At 49.4% G+C, this 25,347-nt stretch overlaps 2 protein-coding genes across 2 annotated transcripts in view; one reads left to right on the top strand and one right to left on the bottom strand.

The window, feature by feature from the left end:
- LOC133466915 (cell adhesion molecule DSCAML1-like) overlaps positions 1-14,823 on the top strand; it is a 48,542-nt gene extending 33,719 nt beyond the window's left edge. Inside the window, 17 exon segments of the mRNA XM_061751097.1 lie at positions 309-549; positions 1,367-1,552; positions 2,256-2,411; positions 4,321-4,460; positions 6,391-6,544; positions 6,979-7,096; positions 8,376-8,539; positions 8,607-8,705; positions 9,215-9,403; positions 9,507-9,794; positions 10,166-10,321; positions 10,423-10,453; positions 10,582-10,700; positions 10,817-10,969; positions 11,282-11,482; positions 11,550-11,861; positions 12,353-14,823. Of these exon segments, the coding sequence (XP_061607081.1) occupies positions 309-549; positions 1,367-1,552; positions 2,256-2,411; positions 4,321-4,460; positions 6,391-6,544; positions 6,979-7,096; positions 8,376-8,539; positions 8,607-8,705; positions 9,215-9,403; positions 9,507-9,794; positions 10,166-10,321; positions 10,423-10,453; positions 10,582-10,700; positions 10,817-10,969; positions 11,282-11,482; positions 11,550-11,861; positions 12,353-12,789 (3,144 nt within the window). The 3' untranslated portion in view covers positions 12,790-14,823.
- Positions 14,824-15,348: 525 nt separating this feature from the next.
- Positions 15,349-24,296, bottom strand: arhgap35b (Rho GTPase activating protein 35b). Its single transcript, XM_061751099.1, has 7 exons — positions 23,999-24,296; positions 18,646-22,529; positions 18,398-18,539; positions 17,934-18,011; positions 17,699-17,830; positions 17,387-17,492; positions 15,349-17,287 (listed from the first exon to the last, which is right to left on the bottom strand). The coding sequence occupies exons 2-7, from the start codon at positions 22,369-22,371 to the stop codon at positions 16,855-16,857; spliced, it is 4,617 nt and encodes a 1,538-aa protein (XP_061607083.1). The 5' UTR covers positions 22,372-22,529; positions 23,999-24,296; the 3' UTR covers positions 15,349-16,854.
- Between the last annotated feature and the right edge of the window lie 1,051 nt (positions 24,297-25,347).

Consider the following 25,347-nt stretch of genomic DNA (forward strand, 5'->3'; position numbering starts at 1 on the left):
ATATCAGGGGATGGCTTTGATTTGCAGTGATGTATCAACAATAATAATCGTGAAATAATGTAGTCATAGTGTAATTTCCTGAGTTGGCATTTCAGCTCATTGATACACTTCCAGGATCCACACACAATTTCTGAGGCAACTGCAAATTGTGGTTATTTTTGTGACTGTACACCTGCAATTCTGGTCACTATTATTTAGCTAAAAACAACAATATGAAACCATATACGTTTTAATTTCCAATTGTTAGTATTTATTTTTTTTTTTACATAGATCAGTGAGTTTTAATTTGATCACCACGTCTCTTCAAGGCTCCGAAGAAGGAGCTGCAGAACGGTGTTATCCGTGGCTACCAGATTGGCTACAGAGAAAACGGCCCAGGCAGCAATGGCCAATACAGTATCGTGGAGATGAAGGCTACTGGAGACAGTGAAGTCTACACACTAGACAACCTCAAGAAGTTTGCCCAGTACGGAGTGGTGGTCCAAGCCTTCAACAGAGCGGGGACGGGGCCTTCTAGTACGGAGATCAACGCAACCACACTGGAAGATGGTAAGGAAAAACACAACAACATGGATAAAATGGTAGGAGAGAGTAGAATATATAGTTTATAGAAACAACGGAACATCAACACTGCATGAAAACTGCTAACATTCATTTGTATACACATGAAAATGGTTGAATTGGATTTGTAGCACATCCCCCCCTGATTGTTGATAGGCTGCTAAAAGCCACGGGAGGAACTAGGAACCGTATTATGCTCCCGTTTCACCTCCTGTTTCTCGTTGTCCTTCTGCTTTTGGTTGAATTCATCTGTGTCGACCCCATCCAGTCCGTCAATGTTTTCTTTGTTTTTATTTTCCTCTGATGATTGTCTTTTTGTGGCTTATTGGGTGTCAACACCTCGATTATGGTAGGATGTTTGATGTTCTTGTAATTGCCCAGATAGGTCTTATGTATCTGCAATTACATTCAAGGGGAACGTTGTCTTTCTGGAGATCTTATCCTCCACATCTCATTCATCCCACCCTCCTCATTTGCATTTCAACCCCTCAAGGTGTAGCTCGTTTACTATTCACTCGGCTCTCGCTCTTTCTTTTGCAGTCCTCCATCAACACCCCTCCCACAGACGCGGCTCCTCCCCGTTCTTCTCCTCCATTTCTCTAAAAGCCGGCATAGAACAAGAAGCCATCGAGAGCTAATTTGAGTTTATTTGACTGATTTATTCCTGCAGTGATTGTCTGTGGGTTGCGGTGTTGAGAACTTCCTCAAATGTCAGCGCTTCAGCAGCCTCGCTAGATTTTTAACGACAGCAATAACCCCGTGCGGCGGCAGCGATAACTTCAAAAGTCACATATTTTCTCCCCAGTGCCCAGCGAACCGCCGCAGAACGTGCGAGCCATCTCGGTCACGTCGGATGAGGCGGTGATCACGTGGGCGGAGCCTCCACGGCTGACGCTGCACGGTGTGCTGAAAGGCTACCGCGTTGTGTTTTGGTCCCTCTTCCCCGACGGAGGTGGGTGCTGTGGGGGCCGGGCCCAATGGCCAATGCAGAGTAATTATCATCTATATCATTCTAAACGTCACCAAACAGCCCTCCCGACTCACTGTCAATGTCGTTGACGTGTTGACCTGTGTGTACCTCATTAAGCACTTCCTCTAGCTGTGTAATTGGGATTTGTTGGTTGTTGTTAAATGTGATGTTGTGTAAATTTCATATACTCTATGCGCTTGTTGTCAACGTAAAGTTTCCATGCTGTTAATATTGTAGATGGAATTGCAAATGATCAAATGTTGGTTTCAGTTGTTACTTTTGGCTGCACTTGTTGTTTGTCGGTGTTCTGTGATTTATGTTTGTAAACTGTGATCTTCTGCTATTTGCGATTGAAATAGGGGAAAGAATTGATGCTCCACCCTAAAAATGTTTAGAATTGTACATAGATGGGCAAGATGGCGGCAAAACCTTATTTTTGTCTAAATGAAACTCCTCAACTCACTTCAACATTGTTCTTTGATGCCGAGACGTCACAAGATGCCAACAGAGTAGTACTTTTATTACTTTGATCTGAACAAAAAAATAGGGTATAGGGGAGTTTTTCAGCGAATAACTGAGTATAGCCCCCCCCCCCCCCCAAATCTGCAAATTGGTGAATCTGTGAATGCTAAACCGCCAAAATATGCAGGGGTTCACTGTAGTTATTAATCAGGAAAACATGGCCAATGGGCATTCATGAATGAAATCATTGAAACCTTCTCAGAGTGGGGAGAGATGCAGAACATCACCACCACCCGTGAACAGGTGGAGCTGCGAGGACTGGACAAGTTCACCAATTACAGCGTTCAGGTGCTGGCGTACACGCAAGCCGGCGACGGGGTCCGCAGCAACGTCCTGTACATCCAAACTCGTGAAGATCGTGAGTATACGCACGCACAATACACTGACAAACGGAGCAGTGTTTACTTTCATACATTTCAGTGTTCAAAAGTGTCCACAAAGCAGAATGCAAACGATGTGCTTGAGAGTACAAGAGGGAGGGGGCGTGGCCAAATGGGTGTTGGGTGTATCGCAAGCCCATGACAAAAGCTCATTTATGCTCGGGAGCTCCATTAGTGGCGCTAATGAGAATTAAGAGGCTTTCGCTACACGGCTCAGGGCTGAGCGAGGCGGGGGCCGTGTTTCTCTCTCTCTCTCTCTCTCTCTCTCGCAGCATATAGCGCGCGGGAGTCAACCATCATCCCGAGCCTGCATCCTTTCCATCAGCCCCCTTGCCATAGGCAGAAGGATTAACTCCTCTTGGATTAGAAAGAATTAATTTTGTGCTTACACCATTGGAGGCAGGATTATTGTCAGATCCACGACTCTGTATGGGGAGAGGGGCGGGGGGGGGGGGGGGGGCATGCGTGGCAAACAAGGCCTGAAGATGGCGAGATAGAAAGGAACATCATCCGGCCTATTGTCTGTCTTGAGGACTCCCTCAAGCTGCGTATCTGCTCGTCAATTGTCCCCCCTCTTATCAGGACAATGGATCCTCATGCAGCAATCGTGGAGGTGGTTGTTGGCTTTGTACTATTGTGCTGTTCCTTGTCATCCTAACACGGGCCACACAGGGTGGACTGCAGACTATTTGGCTCCCTGGCATCCTCCTGGGCAGGTTTTTGGGCACCGCATGGGATTTAACTCCCGCCACACCCACTCTACTACTCCGCCGTGGAGGTTCAGTTATGACAAGGTGCCACCCATCATCGGATTTGCAGCGATCAAATGCTTCACCCTTGCCTCGCTTGTAAAAGCCGCCCTGTTACATCCCGTCTGAGTACTGAGTCGCTGGATCAGGGAGGCCTACGTTTTGGGGAGGAAAGGAATTGCCGATGGATTTACAGATTTACACCGCAGTGCCTCTTTTTGTAGCACTGAGATGAGGCCCGCTGTCGGGCGCGCCGAATATTGATGTCAGGAATTGAATAGGTTTGATACCGTGAAGCCGACACTCGACGGTTTATGAGGCCAAAGCCTCACTCTCGCGCTGGCCGGTGCCATGGTGTGTTTACTGTAAAGTGCGCATGCATTTGAAACTCCTCGAGGCTTTGCCTTGATTACTTCCAATTGAGCGTATTAAGCAGCATCCAGTGTCAAGCTGCAGTGGCTGACAGAGGATCAGACATTAGCGTCTAATCTGTTTGCGGGTTTGCCAGTTAGGAGAAAACGCTGGGCGTCACAGTGTCAGAACTGCTGACCAGCGTCTGAATGAACATATGTCACCCCTGGCCACGCAAAGGCACGTCGTTCCAGTCCTTCCGGAGCGGCTTAGCGAGGGATAAGACTAAAAATCTGGAAACGAGCCTGATCACGTTAATAGGCACCCAACACTCAGCATGGAAAGGATGGCCCATGAAAACACTCGTGGGTGCATGGAGATGTTCAATACCACTTTTTTGTCAGACCGATACCAGCACGAGTATTCGCTCTCGAGTACTCACCGATACAGAGTGCGAATAGCACGAGTGCTTTCAATCAACACAGCGACGGGTAATAATTGTGAACAAAACCATTCTTCTTTGTGACGCACATAATGAGTGCAATGTAGCGCCACCTACTGGCGAGGAGGACCTGCTGTCAGATTATTTATTTATTATTTTCCTTTTTTTTTTTTTTTTTCGCCTTCAGTATCGGTGGCTGGTATCGGCAGCCTTCAAGAGTACCTGATGCCTTGAAATAAGGCCAGTATCGGCCTGATCCCGATACCTGCCATCGCTAGTGGCCCATCCCTACCCATGAATATGCACTACATGCTTGCCCTGCTAATCTACGTCTGGTTTCTCTAGTTCCTGGTCCACCGGCTGGCATCAAGGCAGTTCCTTCCTCTCTCAGTAGCGTGGTCGTGTCCTGGTTGCCTCCCCACAAACCGAACGGTGTCATCCGCAAGTACACCATTTACTGCTCCAGCCCAGGCTCCGGACAGCCGGTAAGCGACAAGATAAAAATATGCTCGACAATGAGAATTTGCCAGCTTGATCCGAATCGAATCACTGATTCAAACATTGTCAATAAGTCAAGCTGCAGAAATGCCAGCGTGTTTGTCCGTGTGTCTTTTTGTCACTCGTTCACTGTCTTTGCACCGTCGCCTTATTTCCTGGCCTCCCAGATGAACAGATGAGGTTGTCTTGGCAACGTGATGAGACGTAGATATGCAAATGAGGCAGAGAACAAGCTCACACATGCACACTGCCGCATCACAGAGGCACACAGACATCACATTTCAGCCATTTGCTATTTATACACCCCGTGTGAGGCGTTTCACTTTTGCTTATATCACGTACGCGCACACATCACACAGCGGATTTTGATATCTCGCACTTTGTTGTTATTATAAAATGCTCCTCAGTTTCAGGGCACGAGCGCAATGCAAATGAGGACGGGCTGGGAGACGGGGAGGGAGGGAGGCTGAAAGAAAGACACCATTAGAGGAAGGCAGAGACCGAGGGGAAATGGGGGGGGAAAGGAGAGAGAAAGAGAGGGGGCAGAGTGACAGACGGGCAGGGAAGGAGGGAGGAGCGGAGGAGGGTATCAGTCACATCGAGATGAGAGTGCTTTTGTCCGTCTTTTCATTATCTCCCCGTATCACTCCCTGGATCGCCACAACACGACCGCCGTTCCGCTGGAATGTTCGCACCCCCTTCACGGGCGCGGATACGCACACGTCCTCCCTCCCTGCGTCCTCTCGCTGATTCAGACGGCGAGGCCAAGAGGGGAAAGCAAATTCAGAAGGAGCCCGAGGGGAGCGCTGCACAGATGAGCAGATTAAAGAGACAGAACAGCAGAGTGACTGACTTGGGAGAATGCAGCGTTTTGTGCGCATTGCCGTACGTGCGTTTTGCGAGTACGCAGACGCCAGTGTGAAAATCGTTTTTTCGATTGGTCGGGAAATCAGACATCTGAAAACATCCAGTTCTGTATTGAGGCATCAAAATACCGGATATTTTTCTTACTAAGCCCAAACAGTAGAAATGATTTGAATTGTTCAAATGAAATCGTTTTTTCCCCCCTCTTGTTTCAATCTTCATGAATGAAACACATTTTCTACGTACATTGAAAATTCTTTCATTCTATCGAGACTTGCAAAGTCTAATTTGAATTTGTTCAAGAATGTGGCAGCCCTTTCGAAGGTAATGGCCACATTTGATTGATGGTGCCAACGTGCATACCGTACTGAGGGGTGTATTAAATAATTTCAGTATTTAGATAAATGTTATTTACAAACATGAGGCTCAATATATGAAACACGTTTATATATATATATATATATATATAATGAAGAAATGAAGAAATTAATTTTGAAATATTGTCAAGGCCAAGTTGTAAAATGTCATATCATAAAAATAATCTGATGTAAAATCTTTTATGCAGAATCTACAAAAGAAGAAATAAAATGTAAAGAATTATTAAAGTTTACAGATTCGAAGAATAGCCATGAAGTACAAAGAAATCTGCTGTTCTGCCTCGCCCTTCATTTCTCAGAGGATAAGCTAAGCCCAAAAAATACTATGAAAGAAAAATGATAAAATCCTCATTGGTGTGTTTCCGTCAGCTCGTTCCTCCACAGAAGAGGAGCATTGCTTTTTATAAATTCCTTATAACAAAATACAGTTTTCACAGAGAACATTTGGGAAGCCAGTTCTGTCGCCAATTGAATGGAAGTGAGCCACCCGCATGTTTCTCCTCGAATAAATAGGTCAATCTAAAAAAATTTATTTCCTCCAAAAATCTCTTCACTAGCGATGATAACGACTTCACTTTGAACGGGACACGGCGGACGGCGCGATTGGCAGAAGTGAAAATCACTTCAAGTCTGCAATGTGTAATCCTCTAACGCAGGCAGGACTCCTGTCTTCCAGGCTCCCAGCGAGTACGAGGCCAACCCGGAGACGCTCTTCTACCACATCACGCACCTGAGCCGAGGCAAACAGTACCACATCTGGGCCGCCGCCGTGACGACCGCCGGCCGGGGCAACGTGAGCTCGAGGGTCGTAGTGGAGCCGGCCGGGAAAGGTGCGTCGTGAAGGCGGGCCTCGGAAAGGTTCAGATGGCGATTCAAACGGAAACGTGATCTCCTGGTCACGCGACTTTCATCGGCCGCCCTCCTCCTCGCTCTGTCTGCGCTCTCCGCTATTGATTGACAGCCGTAGTATTGATTGAGTGCCCAGCTACGTTGCGAGAAATGTTGTTGTTAATTATGTGGTGATGAACAGGGCCTTTCTAGTCCAAAGTAAAATGACCCTTGGGGAGAGAGAGAGGTAGCAGGCAAAAATCAATAGAGGGAGGATCTACAGACTGGAGAAACTATGAGGTCAACGGAGGGGCTCAATAAAGGCCCTCCTCGCAGACAAACTGGGCCAGTCGGGCAGCAAACAAAAGCCGGGGGTCGAGACACCCCGTTTGGCTGCACTTCGCTTTGTGTGATGTCTTTGTGTCGTCCTTTGCAGTGCCAGCCAAAATCCTGTCCTTTGGGGGGACGGTGACCACGCCCTGGATGAAGGAAGTGCGTCTGCCCTGCAAGTCCGTGGGGGACCCGGCCCCGAGCATCAAATGGACCAAAGACAGGTCCGTCGATCGTGAGCGGCTAACGGTCCGCGTCGCCGCTCGGTGTTGGCGAGGTGGAAGTCCGATATGCAAAGTCGGGCCGCAACTAGCCGTTATTTTAACAATCGATGATCGGACCATTATTTTTTTTCCGAGTAAAAAAAATCATTTCCATCCCTTTATTCAAAAACAGAACATTTCTGAGTGACAATGCAGAAAATGCACGAACATAAATTGATTATAATGTAGTTACTGGTGTGTGGTCCGCAATGTGCCAAAAATCAGCAAACAATGTTGATCATTAAGGTCAAAGCACATTTTTGCAAATGTCTTATTTTGATTAAACACAAAAAGCATCCGTCTGAGAGGCTGGAATTCTGTGGATTTGGACAATTTTAAAATCAAATCAAAATAGTTGTCGATTCGTAAAGACAAGTGAAGTGAAGTGAAGAGAGATCAAACTTAAAAAGATACTGAAAATGTGGGCGGCACGTTGGCCTAGTGGTTAGCAGGCCTCCCTCCCAAATCCGGGGTTCAAGGTTCAAATCTTGGCTCGTGGAGTTTTCCCACGCTTGCCTTTTCTCTGGGCACTGCGGCGTCCTCCAACATTCCATAGACAACGGACAACCAGTCCAGGGTGTACCCGCCTCTCGCCCAAAGTCAGCTGGCATAAGCCCCATCTCCCCTGTGACCCTAACCAGGATAAGCAGTATCTGAATGTATTTATCCGACTGATTCAAATTCAAAACACGCAAATGCAGGCCCGCCGAGGACAGACGTCAGACACGCAAAGAGTGCTGCGCTTTTGAGCTGCTCAAGGGCACCTCGACAGCAGACAGGAAGCAGACTCTCCACCAACTAGTCGCCGTTTTATCGGTCCACAGCGGGACTTGACCCGGTCACCCTCCAGTTCCAAATCTCAATTCTTTACAGATGAACTCTTGCCCCACCGAACGTTCGGTATCTTTGTCATCATGACGCCGTTGGTCAAATCAGATAAGACTTTGTGCGATTTAGTTTTTTTAAATTGCAACCCGATTTCTTTACAATGCTATCAATTACATGGGCGCGTACCCAATAGCAAAGACAACAGAAGTTCCTTTACGATGGCGAACTTTATTTTAGTCTTTGGAGCAGGATAAGTACTGGGAAGCCCCAAAATTGAAATGCTCAGTGATGCAAGCTCCTCAACAATGGAAGAAACTTGAATTTCCATCTGTCTCTGTCTGTCTGTCTGTCTGTGTCTACTGTATCAACGTTTAAGTTTGCTAACATCTGTAACGTGCGCGTCATTTGTCAGCGAGGACTCGGCCATCCCAGTGACAGCTGACAGTCAGCGGCAGATCTTATCCAACGGCACGCTGGTGCTGCGTTCGGTCAAAGCCGAAGATTCGGGCTACTACACGTGCACGGCCACCAACACCCTCGGATTCGACACCATCATCGTCAATCTGGTCGTGCAAGGTAAGGAAAACATGATGGTTCCTTCTTCATCTTGTTTTCTGTCACTGCCGATTCTGTTTCTTTCCAGTTCCTCCGGATCAGCCCCGCCTGACCGTCTCCACCACTTCCACCTCCTCCATCACTCTGGCTTGGATCCCAGGGGACAACGGTGGAAGTTCCATCAGAGGTCTGCGGCCAACATATCCACCTCATGCTTCTGCCACGCATTATTTACGCTTGTGCCTCAGCGTCGTGTAGTTCTGATTTTAGCAGCTTCGGAATTAGTAGGAAATCTAAATACGAGGCTCTTCTGCCTCCTGCTGGTCAACAAATGTATTACTATTATTATTTTCTTCAATGCGTCGAACTCGGTGATTTCCGACCTTTTATGGAGCGAAGGCACATATTTTACAATTGGAAAATCCCACAGCACACCAACAAAGAAATGTCACAAAAAGTAGATGCACAGTAATTACTGGATGTGCTTCGTGCCGTCTAATGGAAGAGCATTTCTTTGTTCTGTCTGTCGCTATGTCTCACTGGCATAAATAAAGGAACAAAGATACATTATGACTTGTAAATGAAACATTTTTTCAGCAGTTAAGGAACATAGGAAAATTTCCCGACGATCGCTCACGGCACGTCACCGGTTGGGAATCACTGGTCTAACCGAAAGCTTTGGTATGATTTGTGTAGGATTCGTGCTGCAGTATTCAGTGGACAACACCGAGGAGTGGAGAGATGTTTTCATCAGCTCCAGCGAGCGTTCCTTCAGGTTGGACAATCTGCGCTGTGGAACGTGGTACAAGGTCAAGCTGGCGGCAAAGAACAGCGTGGGCTCGGGGCGCATCAGCGAGATCATCGAAGCCAAAACGCACGGCAGAGGTGAGGGCGGCTTGCACGCGAAGGAAAAAAAAAAAAACACCTAGCGAACGGCGTTTGTCCTGCGTCGGCGTCCCTCCCGCTCATTTCCACGGCTTCTCCTCAGAGCCTGTCTTCAACAAGGACCAGCCGCTGCTCACCCACATCAACTCCACCCACGCCGGCCTCAACCTGCAGGGTTGGACCAGCGGCGGCTGCCCCATCACTGACATGATGCTGGACTTCAGGCCCAAAGGCACCTGGGCCTGGCAGAGCCTGAAGGCCAACTCCAGCACGCAGCTCTTCCTCAGCGAGCTGCGGGAGGCCACCTGGTACGAGCTCAAAATGAAGGCGTGCAACAGCGCCGGCTGCGGCAACCAGAGCTCCCAGTTTGCCACCACCGATTACGATGGAAGTAAGCGCGTCTCCTATCGTCGTCTCCTGTTTCGTTGTGAGTCCGAACAAATAGCCAGAGGTGACAGAATGAGTCTGTACTCGCGTGCAACTGCAAAAACGCAGAAGTATCGCTCGGCTCCTGTACTTCACCCAAAGTGTAAAGTACAGAAAAATTGGCGGAACGTAAAGCAATATGCGTTATTCACCAAGTAGTCTTTAGCCCATCTGTTTTCAAATGTAAGGAGTAAACGTCAAAATGTTGTGGTAAAATAAATACTCTTCTCAAGTAAAGTACAGATGCAAAGTATTTGTACTTAGCAAGATAAATTCCTCCGTTCCAACTGCCTGGCTTCTCGTTGCTAAATGTGTTGTTTTGCACTTCCCGCAAAGGTACAATCCCGCCCATCAAATCCGCCCGCGGGGAGGGTGATGACGTGAAAAAGTTGTTTTCCATCGGCTCTCCTGTCATCCTGGTCACCATCGGCGTCGCTTTGCTCTTCATCATCCGCAAGAAACGTAAAGAGAAGAGACTGAAGCGACTTAGAGGTCAAACAAACACAGTGGGCCAGAATAACCGGTTGAAACAATTCCAAAGTTTATGAAGAACTCCCATGTATTCATCCAATCTTATTTTTGCCTGTTTCCAGATGCAAAGAGCCTTGCTGAGATGCTCATCAGGTGAGGAAAACGCTTTTATTTCTTTTAGGAGGAACTGAAATGTTGTTTTTTTTTTTTTTTAAAGTCATAAGAATCTGTAAACTGCACAGAAATATTTATTTTTTGTATTTTTTTTTTTTTATGAGCAGTAAGAACAACCGCAGTATCGACACTCCTGTGAAGGGGCCTCCTCAGGGGCCGCGGCTCCACATTGACATTCCTCGAGTTCAGTTGCTTATTGAGGACAAGGAAGGCATCAAACAAATAGGTGCGCACGTGTCCAAAATCCATCTGTCCGTTTTCTACTCTGCCCGTCGTTCTATGCAAAGTCATGGCGCGAAAGAAAGGTCGGCGTCAGGTTTGGTCGTGGTTTGTTTCTAAAAGGAGAGGACAAGGCGGCGGTCCCGGTGACCGACACCGAGTTCAGCCAATCCGTCAACCCGCAGAACTTCTGCACGGGCGTGTCTCTTCACCATCAAGCCCTCATCCAGAATTCCGGACCTTTGATCGACATGTCGGACATCCGTCCCGGCACGAGTGAGTTCCGAGTCGTCCCGGACTTTATGCCGGCTCGAAAAACAAACGTCTCGAATTCAGCGCTTTCTGACCTTTGAACCAAAGCTCACGTACACCACCGAACAAAGAAGTATACTAAAATAATCACAAATGTAGGTTCATTATGATATGTACTTTCTGCCCTCTAGTGGAAGGGCAATTAATTGTTCTGCCTGTCACTATGTCACTGTCAAAGATTACTTATTACTTATTACTTGTCGTACATAAATAATACGACGTACTCATGCGCAGCGGTCAGAGATCTCTCGTCTAACCATCGGAGCCTTCTCTTAGACCCCGTTTCCAGAAAGAGCATCAAGTCGGCTCACGGCTCCAGAAACCGATACTCCAGCCAGTGGACGCTGAGCCGACCCAGTCAGAGCCAGTCCACAGCCTCGGCGCGAACTCTGACCTCAGACTGGCGGACCATGGGCTCTCACGGCATCACCGCCACCGAGAGTGACAGCTACAGCGCCAGCCTCTCCCAAGACACAGGTGAGTTTGTCCGTGCTGACAAATTGAAGGCGTTTCTTGTATTTTGGGAATTTGTGTGCGTTCCCAGATAAGGGTCGTAACAGCATGGTGTCGACGGAAAGCGCCTCGTCCACCTACGAGGAGCTGGCCAGGGCGTACGAGCACGCCAAGCTGGAGGAGCACCTGCAGCACGCCAAGTTTACCATCACCGAGTGCTTCATCTCCGACAGCTCCTCCGACCAAATGACCACGGGCACCAACGACCCGGCGGACAGCATGACCTCGCTCAGCACGCCGTCCGAGCCGGGCATCTGCCGCTTCACCGCCTCGCCGCCCAAACCGCAGGACTACGACCGTGGTAAAAACGTGGCTGTGCCCATTCCCCATCGCGCGAACAAAAGTAAGTCAACAAGCACTTCCTCCTTGTTGATCTTTGAGGGCAAACGGCCATTTTGCTCGTTGTGGCCGTGTTCCCCCCCGCATACTTGCAAGATGCCCGTTCAACTATTTGCAGGCTTTTTTGGGAGGAACCTATTATGTGCTCAGGCCGAAGCCTTGTCGCAAATAAAAGTGTTGCTTTACTGCCATCTTGGTACCGAGGAACTATGCTGAAGTGAGTTGAGGGTTTTCTTTTTGACACAAATAGTGCTTGTTGCATGTATGGGCAATGATCATCTTTTTGTCATCTTTTTTTGTCAATTTGCGACAGGGCTCTGTCCCTATCCTCCTATAAATAGTGGGGGAACACTTTAGAGATGCTTTTTTTTTTTCCTAATTGGAAAAAGTGTAGGAATCAAATTGACCGGGAACACCAAAATTGCATTTAGCAAAACGTCTCCCGGCTAAAGTCCGAAAAGCGTTTTGCCGTAACGCCGCGCTTGCTTTTCTCAGGTGAATTCTGCAACCTACCCCTTTACATGAAGACGGATCCGTTCTTCCGCAAGCAGGGCGAGCTGCACGACCCTTGCCCGGCCGTGCCCCCGCGGGAGGCGTCCATCCGCAGCCTGACGCAGCGTGCGTATCACACGCAGGGCCGCCACAAGACGCTAGACTCTGCCAAGCAGCAGGCGCTGACGCTGGGCCACTCCGGACTGGGCGGCTCGGGCGCCGGCTCGGGCACGGCCACCTTGCCCCAGAGGACTCTCGCCGTGCCCGGCTCCAACTCGGCGGCCACCGCCTCCACGTCCAGCACGAGCAGTAACCCCGCCAACGGCGGCAACAAGATGGGCGGCTCCAGAGACTCGCTGCTGGAGGGCAGCTCCTCGGCGCTGGGCCGGCTGCAGAAACAGAGCGCGGGGGCTTACTCCAAGTCGTACACGCTGGTCTAGTCTCGCCCCTCGGCCCGGGCATCGCTGGGCACGCCGCCGCGTTTTGTACCCGACTTAAGGTGAGCTGCCAGCCGCCCTCTCCGTAGGTGCCCTCCTCCACAGAGACCCGTGCAGCTAACTTTGATTTTCAATCTCCACGTGGGACTCCGGAAAAGAACTACTAACCCTAACTAACAGTTACGGCCGGCTGACGCGAGTTCCGGAGTTGCGCGGCCAAATATTGATGATTGGCGTGGAGCAAAAAGCGGCGAGGACTTTGTGTCTCATACGCATAATACGCGCGCGCGCGCACACACACACACACACACACACACACACCCAGTCCTTCATAGTTTGAGTATTACTGACCATTTGGAGGACTTCCAGTTCAGTTCCTTATTCTTATTGTATCTTTTGCCCTTCGTGTGTCTCTCGAATAACTATTGGCAATTATCCTGTAAAAGAAATTGTTCAGGTTCACTCCAAGAAGAAGTCGCCGCTATTTCTGCAGGTGTGACGCGCCGCGACTACGTTGTGAAGTCGGGACCACCCAAACGAAGCATCTGCAATTGCCCCTCATTGCAAATAGAGAATGTTTGCTATTTAAAAAGAAGAATCGTATATATTTCTATGTAGGTATATTGACATCTAAGTGAAACTATGATAAAGTATAAATGCTATTATGTACTACGGCAGTGGAGTCATATTTACAGAAATGTCCAATTTAAAAAGAACGAGACAATCGCTCAATCATGATAAAAGAAATAGACATTTAATAAAGGTTTGACTAAAGAAAGAATTATGTATGGATGTTCCGAATGACTAAGAAGTAGTATATTGTCAATGTGTTGAAATGGGAAAAGCAAGATAGACTCCTTATTGTTTCATATTATTATTATTATTATTAATGTGTTGGGTGACTCGCACACTGGTCGGAGGTTAGCTGAGGTTCGGCTAACCTCGATGTTTGCATTTCATGAATAAAAGAAGTCCCAAGCGGCCGTCAGACTTCGGCCCTGTCGATAACCAGCGGATGCTACTGCTATCGTCATGACAACGGAGCTCCGCTACGCCTCGTTGAAGGAATCCCAGCAACGATGTGAAATATGCTAACGTTTAGAGATGTTTAATGTCAGGGATTTGAAAGTGATCAAATGGTCACTGGGTGAATATCTTTCTTGATGTCCTGTAAATGTCCCACCAAATTGTACATTCGCACAAGAAGCTACTGGAATGTCTCGGAAGCATCTCCACGATGGACTTTTGTGCTTTCTATTTATTTTGTATCTGTTTCGGGGAAGGTTTTTTTTTTTTTTCCCATTTTCATCGGAGTTAGTTTGGGCTTTGATTCGAGACTAAAGTCAAGTACGCGGCCTGTCAGCCAAAGCAAATCAGGGAGCCGTAGCTCTTTTGGTCACACAAACTGCTATTCTGTATATAAATAGCGAATGTCAAAGTGACGCGTCCGGATGAATCCAAGTTCCAATATCCTTTTTACCCCACAACCACATTAGATGCAGCATCTGCTACCTTCGTCAGTCTTGTTTATAGATGAGGTCTTGTACATAAAACACACTTTTGTATGAAGAGCTATTTTCGTCAGAAAGGTTGAGGGGACGCATCACCCGTTGAATTCCCCAATTCAAAAATTGAAATCGTCCAAAATACAGTATTTTACTTCTGAATGGTCAAAACGTTTCTTTTCCTTCATGTTTTGATACAAATTTGTTGAATTTTTTTTTTTTTTTTTTTTATTCTTTTTTTAAGGTCTTTGATGTTGGTCACTTGTCCCATTATTATTATTATTTTTTTAATCCTAATTTTGTATTTTGTTGATCCTCTAAGAAGTCATTGCATGCTTGCTAAAAGGGAAACATTTGAAGGGAAAAAAAAATGTATGAACAACAAAAAAAAAATGTTGAGGGTATCCCAAACATGTTTGAGTTGCTTGTTATAGCAATTGCTTGTGTTCAAAAGTACATTTTCTATGAAAAGAAAGCAAAAACTAAAAAGATCGTTCTAACACCTTGTGCAATAAAGCTATCTTTCATACGTCACGGTTTCTGAGTGGTTTACACATGAGCCAAAAGTTGGTTTCCTTTTAACATTTTCAAAGGTGGGCCAAGTGGGTTCAAGTGCTGACGTGAAACATGATTTCTTGCGCTTGCAACTCGGAGGTCGTGTGACTAATGTCGGTACACGACAAGGAAATCTGTTCACGTGGTTCCCCGCAGGCCCGATGTCGGAATGGTGGACAGACCACATAGGCAATTCTGATTTCATGGATTTCATTTGGAGGAAACGATGTGGCGGTGAGAGAGCAGCATTGAACGAACTCCCGGGTGTCTGCGTCGCTAAACGGATGACGTCAGTTGCACTTCAAACAGTTCCGTGATTGAACTACTGACCCGAGTACATCACGTTTCCCCCTTCTAATTCTAATGTGTCGGATGGGGCAAATTTGCTGGCATTTTGGGAACACTTTTATAGTTTAAATAAAAAATAAAGTTGCATTCGGGTCATGACTCATTGGACGCCTTCATTGCTACAATACATGCATAAACCACACAAAAGATGGCCCATTTTACAAGATTTAATTTATTAACTATCATACAGTTCACATAAGGCCTTCATCTTCAAACACTATTTGCTCAGTCAGACAATTTGATGGTTTTCTCTTGGTGCGCAGTACGGAAGATATTTCTTTTGAAGCATTTGTCCTGTCCTTGGACTAAATTCATATTTTCAAACAGGGAGAGGCTTTCATCTCCCCCCCGTGGTGCGTGGGTTTTAAATCATGCACTAAGTGGCCTTGAACCCTTCACAAAACAAAACAAAAACAAAACAAGGTCCAAGTGGACTTTCAATCATGGAAATACACAAGAAATGTTTCCTACCACTGACATGAGCGGTGTCCTTCCCCAGCCTACAAACGGTTACACAGTCGCGGTTGTGTGTTTACAGTATATTTTATGATGGACTGGTAGGAGCAACTCGTTTAAAATGACTTTAAACAGCATTGTGGTACTTACTAAGACCAGTAAAAGGCGGTCAGGAAAAAAAAAAATAAAATACATCCAGTGATTGAACACACTTGTCCCCGTAGGAAACACACAGCTTTGTCTTGTAAATTTTAAGGGTAAAAAAAAAACAACAACATTCAGATCTTCATTAACAATGGACGATATGCTAAAATAGTTCACACGCGGCCGTGCCTTCCGCAGATCCTTTCTACCGTATTGTTCAAGCGTGATTTGCAGTACGTGTGGAAAGCGGAGGGACGATTACACATGATCGGCTTCTTGTTACGTTTCAAGTGCGCTGATCAAATATGGCTGCAATTCTTCACTTGACCCACGTTAACGCTCAAACCCGAAACATCCCTTCGGCTCGACCGACGGCTAGAAAGAGGACAAAGTCTAAAACTATATTCCGCATGAGTGAGGAACAGGAGTCGCCCCGGAATAATCGACCCAATGAAAGTTTTTACATTAGAGGATCTTGTTTCCACAAGAATGCCAGACTCAACCACTAAACAAGCAATATGGACAATTCAAATGTAACGCTACACTATCAAAAAGTGCTTCAGAGAAGTATGCGGGTATTAAAAAATAATAAGTTCATGTAAACAAAGTTTGATCGGCCAGAGCTCTGTTCTGTAGAGGCAATGGGTATGGCTGAGCTGTCAAACTTAAACACGCACAGTATGTCCCAAAACAAAAACAACAATTGAACATTAAAGTGCATCCCTGGATGTGTAAGCCCCCACCCCCTCACCCTCTCCACACCACTGAAATGAGCTTGCCAAGGCGTCCACTAGAGGGCGCAAACTTCCACCCCAAAGGACCTAGAGGGCCAGAAAACAAATCCAGTGGCAGTACTTTCATGAGGACAAATAACAGATAAAAACACAGTGGCCACAAATGTCTCGTCGATGAGGTCTGAACCCAGGTGACCCTCAAACAGACCGGCGTGAGGTCGGGGGCCTCGCCCCGCCCCCTGTCCGTCATCCGCCATGAAGTTGTCACGTTCGTGTTGCCGTCAAGATTCCGGGGGGCATCCTGGGCACACGCGGCTTTCGTGGCCTCACAGTGTCTCCTGTTCGGCGGGGGAGTGGTGGGGGTGGGGGTGAGGGTGAGGGTGGGCATGCTGGTGCAAGGGGGGCAGCAGGGACTGCAGAGGGGACTGGGGGGTGGTGGGCGGCGACTGCTGCTGCAGGGGGCTGAAGTGCGCGCCCGAGTGCGGCGGAGACGAGCGGTAACAGGAGTAGGCCGAGCTCCCGCCGAGGGTGGCGGTGGGCGAAGCGGGGAGCCCCGCCGGCCCCGTGGGGGAGTCGATGAGCGGCTGGTTGTAGAAGAAGAATGCACACTGGTGGATGAAGATCTCGATGATTGTCTGGTAGGTGCGCGTGGCCGTCAGGGCGTCCATGGTGGTGAAGTCGGGTCGCATGAGCGTGGGCCAGAAGCAGATGGACAAGTTCTCGCTGGTCATCAGGTTCAGCCTGCTCAGCTGGCTCACCCTGAGGTTGGAGGAAGTCACATGTCAGTCTCGAGTCTTAATCTAACTGGGACTGCAACTAATAATTGAGTATTTCGTTAGATAGAACAAAAACAATGACTTGTGTAAGTGGCTGACGACGTATTTGAAGGCATCATAATTCTCCCTGGGGAATCTCCTCAGGACATCCTTCATGGTGTACAGCCGCTGTTCTCTGTCGGGGATTTCTGCATTCACAGCAAACAAATGGGATTTAAAACCTGCATCGTGGCATCCGCGCCCTTGATTTGTTTCCAAGAGGCCAGCGTTGAAATCATCAGCGTCAACACGCGGGAAAATAAATGTTCAAAGCTGCCCCACCCTCTTAGCTCCTACAGGAATCCTGCTTTTATTTTGGGTTCAAGACCCTCCCGGCCCAGCCGTCTTTGCTTACTGAAAGCGTCCAGTAGGTCCACCTGCAGAGCACAAGGCACCAGGGGCTCAGGCAGCTCGGAGAAGAAGCTCTTTAGGGCACCAGCCACAGTGTTTATGGAGAAGTCTTTCTCCACCAGGTCTAATCCGTGGTCTGCACGCCGAGAGCGGGGGGGTGAGGAGATGAGTGAAAAATAAGGAGGGGGAGGAGGAAGCGGGTCTTTGGAGTGAATCATCACTTGGCTTTGGTAACTCACCCTGTTCGAACTGCCGCTGCATGCTTTCCATCTCGGACTTGTTCCCACTTACGCGGTACAAACCTTCTGTGTTCAGACCTGAGAAAAGCAGGGAAAGGTGCAGGTATGACCAAAAACTGTGGTGGGGGGATGCTGTCGGAGTCATGGATGTTCTTGCTTATGTTTGCCGACTTAAACATTTTCACCAGCAACCTGCGCTACCAAATGAGCTCTAATACAAGACAATCAAATGAATTCAGTTTGACACAGTGCACTACTACAACACGGAAAAGTACATTACTATTAATACTGTAATAATAGTCATAGTGTTGATGATGATGATGATGAGGATTATTATATCTGAAAAATAATTAACCCTAGCTCTTGCATTGCCGCTCATTGGACTGTACAGGTTTACCTAATGGAGTTTTAGGTATCGTTTTATGGAATTTTTTTTTTTTTTTAAAGTTGCTCAAAACACCCACCCGTGGTCTCAATGAAGCGAACACACTTCTCAATGAAGAGCGGAATCGGTCTCTCTGGCGACACCACACTGACTAAGGGGACCCCAAAGTAGCTGCTCTCCATGGGTTTGGGGATCGCTGGGCGGGGCTTGGGTCTTGATTTCTGAAGGGAAAAGAAGAAAGACAAAGTTCCACATCGGACCGTTACCCGGTAACGTGAAAGCGCTCCTTTTTCCTTCTCCAAAGCAGCGGATGGGCTAGATGCTCACCTTGGCCGTTCGTCGCAGACTCTTCAGAATGTTCCTCTTTTTGGGGTCCTCATTCTCTTCATTAACCAGACTTTCACCTTTCAGCGTCCCGTAGTCGTCTTCCTTGGACTTCGGGAGCGCTCCCATCTCGTCGTCGCTGCCTATGAAGCTGGTGCGGAAGCTGCTGAACTTGCCGAGCCGCTTGGAGCGATCGCGGTACAGACGAGGCTTCACGCCCGCCGCTGAGAATTTCCTCCTTCGCTCCAGAGAGCTGCTGTCCGCTTCGCTGTCGGAGCCGTTGCCATTGGAGTGCATCCTGTTGGAGTTGCGGATGGTGATGATCTTTCCTTGCGTGCTGTCGTGCGGCACCGAGTAGATTATTTCGTCATTACTGGGGCGGGGCTTGCACACGGCATCCAGCGGTTCTGCGTAGTCCGAGGGGTCGTACCCCGCGTCGCCCCCAGGTACCCAGGTAACGGCAGACGGCAGCGAGCGCCGGTGACCCACCGTGTCCGCGTACGGGTTTCGGCTGACCTTTCGGAAGTCGAAAGTGACGCCAGGTTTGATTCTGGCGTGGGGGGGCACCTTGTTGTTGAGTTTGCTCTCGAGGTCTCGAATATCAGAGATAAGGGCGATGTCACTGGAGTCCAAGTCGGGCAGGTTGAAGCCCCCGTGGTGAGATGCCAGAGCGCCGTCATAGTATGGAGGCGAAGGCTCGACATCGTCCTCTGAATCCAGGAACGCGGTGACCGGGCTGGGAGAACCGCAGCGCGGGGAGTACACATTTTCATTGGTGCACGCTTCGGCCACATTATCGTACATGTGCGTGGCTTCCACAATGTTGCGTTTCTCCACCACCTCCATGAGAAAGGGATGGAACATCTCTATCCTGTGCAGGCCTCCCACTACGCCCCCAGATCCGCAAACCACGCTATTGAAACGGCCTTCGATCTCGCGGGCGAGCTCCTCTCCTTGGATCTGCTGCTCCCGGGCGTAGTTGCTCTCCGTCAGCTCGGCTTGGCTATCTCCTACGGCCAAAAGCTGCACCGGGATGATGTCCTGAACCTCACACAAGAACGCGCACAGCGTCTCGAGGGATGCTTTTCGGGAGACGGAGTACACCGCAAAGTAGCCGTGTACCAGCCTGCTCTTCCGTAAAGAGAAGGAGGCGTGATATGAGAGAACGGACAGCTCAATGGCGAGCTTATGCCCGGCGACGGTCTGCTCGAGCAATACCGAAGCGCCGCTGTTCGACATGGGCCTGCAGTGCTGATGCATGAGGAAGGGCGACAGCAGCTGCTCAATGTCGTAGGAGTCCCCGCACATGAAGCACATGACGATGCGAAGATCTGCCTCTGGGACCGGCTGATGGGGAGACTCTCTCAGGCCCGGGGGCTCGGGGAGGAGCGGAGGGGAGCCGCTACTGAAGGACGCGCTCCTCCGGATATCCAGAAGGCCCCTCAGCACCTGGTTGATTTGTGCCTCGCTGACATTGTGGCCGTGGCCGTAGCCGACACCGGGAGAGGCGGGATCTAAGAAGCTACACTGCAGCCTCCTTGCCACTTGCTGTCCCTGTGTGATCAGGTTCAAGGCGGTTTCCCCACCGACATCCACGTATGAGCCGACGCCTCGTTTGGTGACTAAGAGCAGCGACGTCGGCAGCTGCGCTAGCTGGCCGTCCCTCCGACCGAGCGTCGACTCCCGAAGACGCTCGAGGCTTTCGATCACATAGGAGAGGGATTCCTTTGAATTATACAGACACAGACATCCGTGAGGGGCGAACGTCGGCGTGTGGAAAGAATTGACAGGGAGACGCACGTTTCCCTCGATGGGCCGCAGCGTCAGCTCGTACATCTTCCCGTCCAACACATACCAGTCGTCATTTGTGCAGAGAGCCCTAATCTCGTTGGCAAATTCTCTGGCCAGTCCATCCTTCCCCAGTATGACGAGATTGAGTCTGTCGGCCTTTGTGTCGCCGAGATGAGCTTTCACGTCGAAAAAAGGATAAGACGTAGGGAAACGGGATGCCAGGAGTTGTTCAATCCTTGAGTCGCCGCAGTGGGGACTGCTCGGGCAGGTCTCCTTAGTAGGGTGATATACAAAGTGGATATGTTTCAATACGAGAGCATCTCTTTCAGCTGGAAGCTTTTGCAGCGCCTTGAACCGCTGCTCCTCCACCAGCACGTCCTGAATTGCCCCCATTTTTTCCTTACTTGGCTTGGCATCCACTTCCAGTTCATAAAACAGCTCCGAATACTCCAGCAACAGCTCCTGAAAGTCTTCTTTAGCGCGGTCGATGATCTCCTTTTGATGACGGTTGTAGAGGTCGAGGTACTCCGGCTCCTCAAGCCACTGGTAGAACTCTTCGTTCATGATGAAGCTACGAGCCTCTTCCCAAGGTCTACCAGGTGTGACGAAGGGAGAAGAAGAAAGCTTGTGCTTAAACTCAAGCCTCATCTCTGCACGTCTGCACTCGTTACGTAAATGGTCCAGGTGGGCATTGAATAATTCCCCCGCTTCATCCGTCTCCAGAAGGTCTGACGGGATCCGCTCGTCCTCCATGTTGTCAATGTGAGAGGTATCCTCCCAAGGGGAGTCCTCCAGAACAACAAACCAGTGGGCAAAGTGCTGCTTGGACTCGAGAACCTTCTGCACACCAGACCAGCTGAGTTGATCTATTTCATCCAGGTCAGGCACCAAAGAACTAAGCGCAAGAGGAAGCGTGCTTAGGTAGATTTTACGCCGACGCTCAATATGTTCCTGCTTCAGACGGTAAACGTGCTGCTGGAAGAGCTTCTTGCATTTTGCCGTTCCCTCCAAGAAAACGTATTCTTTGTATTCCGGGGACGCGTTCATGCGTCGACTGGTGTTGAGCCAGCTTTCATTATGATTCTTCACGATGCGGTTGATTAACCATTCGTAGCGATCCTTGGCGGAAGCTATCTGCTGACTCTGGAGCTTGAGTGCTTCAAAATAGGGGATGATCTTGGGCTTGCCTCTGCTTTTATCAATAAGCTGAACCAAAGTGAGGAAGGCGAGCTCCACGTTTATATTCGAACGGGCAGATGTCTCGACGACGGGCAGACTCTTTTTCGTGATAGCGAAGGTATGCGCATCTTTGATATAGCGTTCAACTCCTTCGTCACACTTAGTGAGGACTAACACGATGGGTTTCTTGGTCTTGCTGAGCTGACCGTAGAGGTTTGTGACGAACTTCAGCTGGTCATCGAAGTTGCGGTTCATGCCCCGGCTGACGTCGACACAGAGCAGGAAGCCGTCGACCTGCAGCTTGCCCTCGGGCATTTGTTTTTGCTCAAAGTCTTGCTCTAGGCCCAGCTGATCCGTGCAGAAATACATGAGCTTCTCTGCCGACGCCAGCTTGGTCGCAGCCGCCCGTTTAATGTAGGGCTGCATAGCGGTGCTACGGTGCGGCTGAAAGGTCTGGTCGTCGATGAATTCCGTTTGCTCCACGACATTCATCCTGCACTCGGGCCCTTCCTCCAGAAGCCGCGCCACTTCCCCCCAAAAGAGAAAGTGGTCATTGTTAACCACTCGACCCCCGAAGTCACTGGTGCTCAACACCGACGTGTGGTCCAAGTAGAAGTCGTCGGCGCTCGGCCTCACGTACCGATTGCACAGGCAGGACTTTCCGACCCCGCACTGACCTTTCTCTTTCTCTGTACCCGACAAACCCACCCCAATGAGATTGTAAACGGGGGACCGGACATCTTGCTTTTTCGCCATCATAATCTACCGACGATCATCCTGCCACAAACGGGCACCGCGGAAAAGGTTCGCTCGGAGGTTTGTCCGTGAAGTTGGCCAAGGGCTCAAATTGCGGCGTTCCAATTTAAGAAGCAGCGCAATGATCTGTGAAGACATTCATCCCCTTTGAGAGGCACGCCCTGGAAGAAAAAGGACACAAAAACGATTTTAAGTGGACAAACAGCCACAACATTTTCATAGAGGGTAAGACTCGGAAATCAACTGACGGGGCAAAGGTGGCACTCGCTCGTGTTCTGCATCGTGCCTGCTAAAGCGCCAAATCACCCACTCGGAAGCGCCTTTGCGAAGTTGACTACGTTGCTAGGCGCGCAGGTCACATAACAACATCCAGTACAAATGAAAGTTCGAACAAAATGGATCAAGACTCGCTCCTATTGTCGGCAATACGTCGGTGACGGTCTGACCAGCTCAGGAAAAAGTAGTCATTAACATTAAGCCATCGAGCGAGGCGAGGCGAGGCGCCACGGTTTTGCCACCTCTTTTGCTCCGAATCTTTGCAGCGGACCGGAATGCTCGGAGTTAGCAGGATTAGCCAGGTTTTTCCCACTTTTTAATGCGAGGATATACGCTGCCCAAGTCCTAATTCCCGTACGGTAACGGCGTAGGCTCCCGTTATCCGAAACGCATCGGTGCAACGAACGAAGGGCGTCGGGCTCATCGGGGTTACGAACAGTAAAGGCCAAAAGTGATTTTTCTTTCATTTGGATCGCGACACACCGACTTGCGATTGGATTTTCGATGCTGTTCAACGTATAATAATCGGCAGTCATTGAAAATGTGGCCAGCCTACGAATCCTTCTGCACTGCAATTGCCACGAAAGTAACATTATTTGCCCTTCGACCAGGTGCAGTGGTTAGGGTTGAGTAAATGACAGGAATTGAACTCGCTTAATGCTCGGGTGCAATTGGACTTGTCTGCTCAATGTGCTGCTGTGTTCCACGGCGAACATATTTCAGCACCAAACGGGCACGCGGGCAATCCGACGGATTGGGAGCACATGCGCGTCGGTCTGCGACAGTGCGAAACAAGGCGACGCGAGGCAATGCAAACGCAGATGCGGGTCGCGAGACGTCGATAAGCGGCCGACGTCGCTCAGCTGGGCGAGGCCCGACAAACCCAAAAAGGAGACACAATCGAGTCGGAGGGATGATCGCATTTGCATTTGGCGACGTTGCGTGCCGCTGTCGGCGCTCGCTTTTGTTGCAAAGGGCCGCCGCCGCCGCCGCCGCCGCCGCAGAGGCAGAGGGGGCTCCCGCAGCAGCACGCCGGGCCTGCCGTCGCGAGCTCGCCAGAAGCATTCGAGAAAGCAGGGAAAGTAGAGGGGAGGGGGGGAAAGGCGCTTCGTTGAGCCCGCTGAACGGCACGAAAGCCACAAATGCGGCGAGGATGCATCGCGCGCGTCGGGCCGGCTCGCCGCAGCCGCGTGACGGCACACAAAACGGCGGAAAGGTTGCGCTTCGGCATCGCTCGCTGCGATTGAAAAACGAGCGAGTGCAGAAATCCCACAAAGCCTCCCCCCTTGCTCCCCCCTTTCGCTCGGTCCGCTGTTGTGCTCGTTTCAAGCTGGGCCGGCGGCACGCGCCTCACCCAAAACGGGCCGAGAGGTTGCAGTCGTCCAGCGGCCCTTCGCGAGCAGATGGCGGCTGGGAAAGCTTTCCGATAATGGCGGCGGCCCCCTCCTCTTCTCCTGCTCTCGCTTTCTTTTCCCGCACAATGCTGCAGCACGGCCGGCCGGCCGGCTAGCTAGCGACTGGCGCGGGCCGCGGGCCGCGTCACCCCCCGCTCACCGATCGGATACACATTCGACATCCTCTCCGGTCCGCAACATTTCCACAAGGTTTCGGATGGCAAACGAGTGGAAAGGGCACCTACGCCCCCTCCCAGAGAGAGAGAAAAAAAAAAAAAAAAAAACCCAAAAAAACGCCTCCTCTCCACCAGCTCTGGTCGTTGCCCACTTGACTACGTCACTTAAGTGTGTTCATCCGGGCACCTTTTCCCATTTTGTAAATTCCAATTTACTCCCGAGAGAATTTCACGAAGCACCAAAAATATCTGTAGAAAAAGCTCTAACTCAAAATCAAAGTAGACGTGTGAAAAAGTGAACGTTAACCAGCAACTTGAATTTCCCAGCAAAACGTTCCAGTCCAGTTCTGTGACGCTCCTCGTCCGTCCACCAGAGGGCAGCATCGACGTTTGAGTCCACTGTAGAATATTGGATGCTCATATCTTTGCTCTGAATAATTCCGCTCTTATTCATCACAATCACACACTCGCGCACGCTCTATGTAAAAATAGTGTCCTTACAAAATAGATCAGGGTTACGAAATGGCAAAAAAACGGGAATTGAAGCAGCCACGTTACCAGGCACTTGGCGGTGCAACGTGTTTCACTTGTTTGAAGGGAAGCAAAACAGAATACTCCACTTGTATAACATAGTTTGAAATCATCGGCGTCGCAGATGACTTCTTGCAGCCTGTGAACTTAAGTGCTGCTCTATAAACTACTTAACAGTGTGTATTGTCTTTGCAATAAAGTCTCCAGGTTTTGTTCGAAGGGTACCGCTAATGTTCTTTCATCATACGACACGTTTGCAGTTCTGCAGCTCGGGAAGGGAGAAGTTTTAGTGTCTAGGTTCCCGGCGAAGTAACATCGGGAAAAGACATTCGCCTCCGAGCATCGGTCGAGACGTGTGCGGACCAGCTTGCCGCTCGGGGAGGAATCCTGGCTAAGGGCAAAAGGTCAGCCGGGTATCCATTTTCACGGCGAAGTGCGAAGGCCCTTCTTATGTTCTGCCGCAAGAGGAGTAGACTCACTTTTTTCATTCTCATTCAATCTTTTCCCGTTCAATAATCATCTCCGAGGTTGTTTATCAGCAGCAAAACGAAACACTGTTAGAAAGCAAAACAATATCTATGTAATTATCACAGTGGAAGTCA

The sequence above is a fragment of the Phyllopteryx taeniolatus genome, chromosome 17, assembly GCF_024500385.1.
Source record: "Phyllopteryx taeniolatus isolate TA_2022b chromosome 17, UOR_Ptae_1.2, whole genome shotgun sequence".
NCBI classification, from domain to species: domain Eukaryota; kingdom Metazoa; phylum Chordata; class Actinopteri; order Syngnathiformes; family Syngnathidae; genus Phyllopteryx; species Phyllopteryx taeniolatus.

Excerpts from the sequence above, each read along its gene's own strand:
- arhgap35b (XM_061751099.1), bottom strand. The coding sequence starts at position 22,371 with ATGATGGCGAAAAAGCAAGATGTCCGGTCCCCCGTTTACAATCTCATT. Across the intron at positions 18,012-18,397 it reads TCGCTTCATTGAGACCACGG|GTCTGAACACAGAAGGTTTG; the intron begins GTGGGTGTTTTG and ends TGCTTTTCTCAG. Across the intron at positions 17,288-17,386 it reads GTCGTCAGCCACTTACACAA|GGTGAGCCAGCTGAGCAGGC; the intron begins GTCATTGTTTTT and ends CTCCAACCTCAG.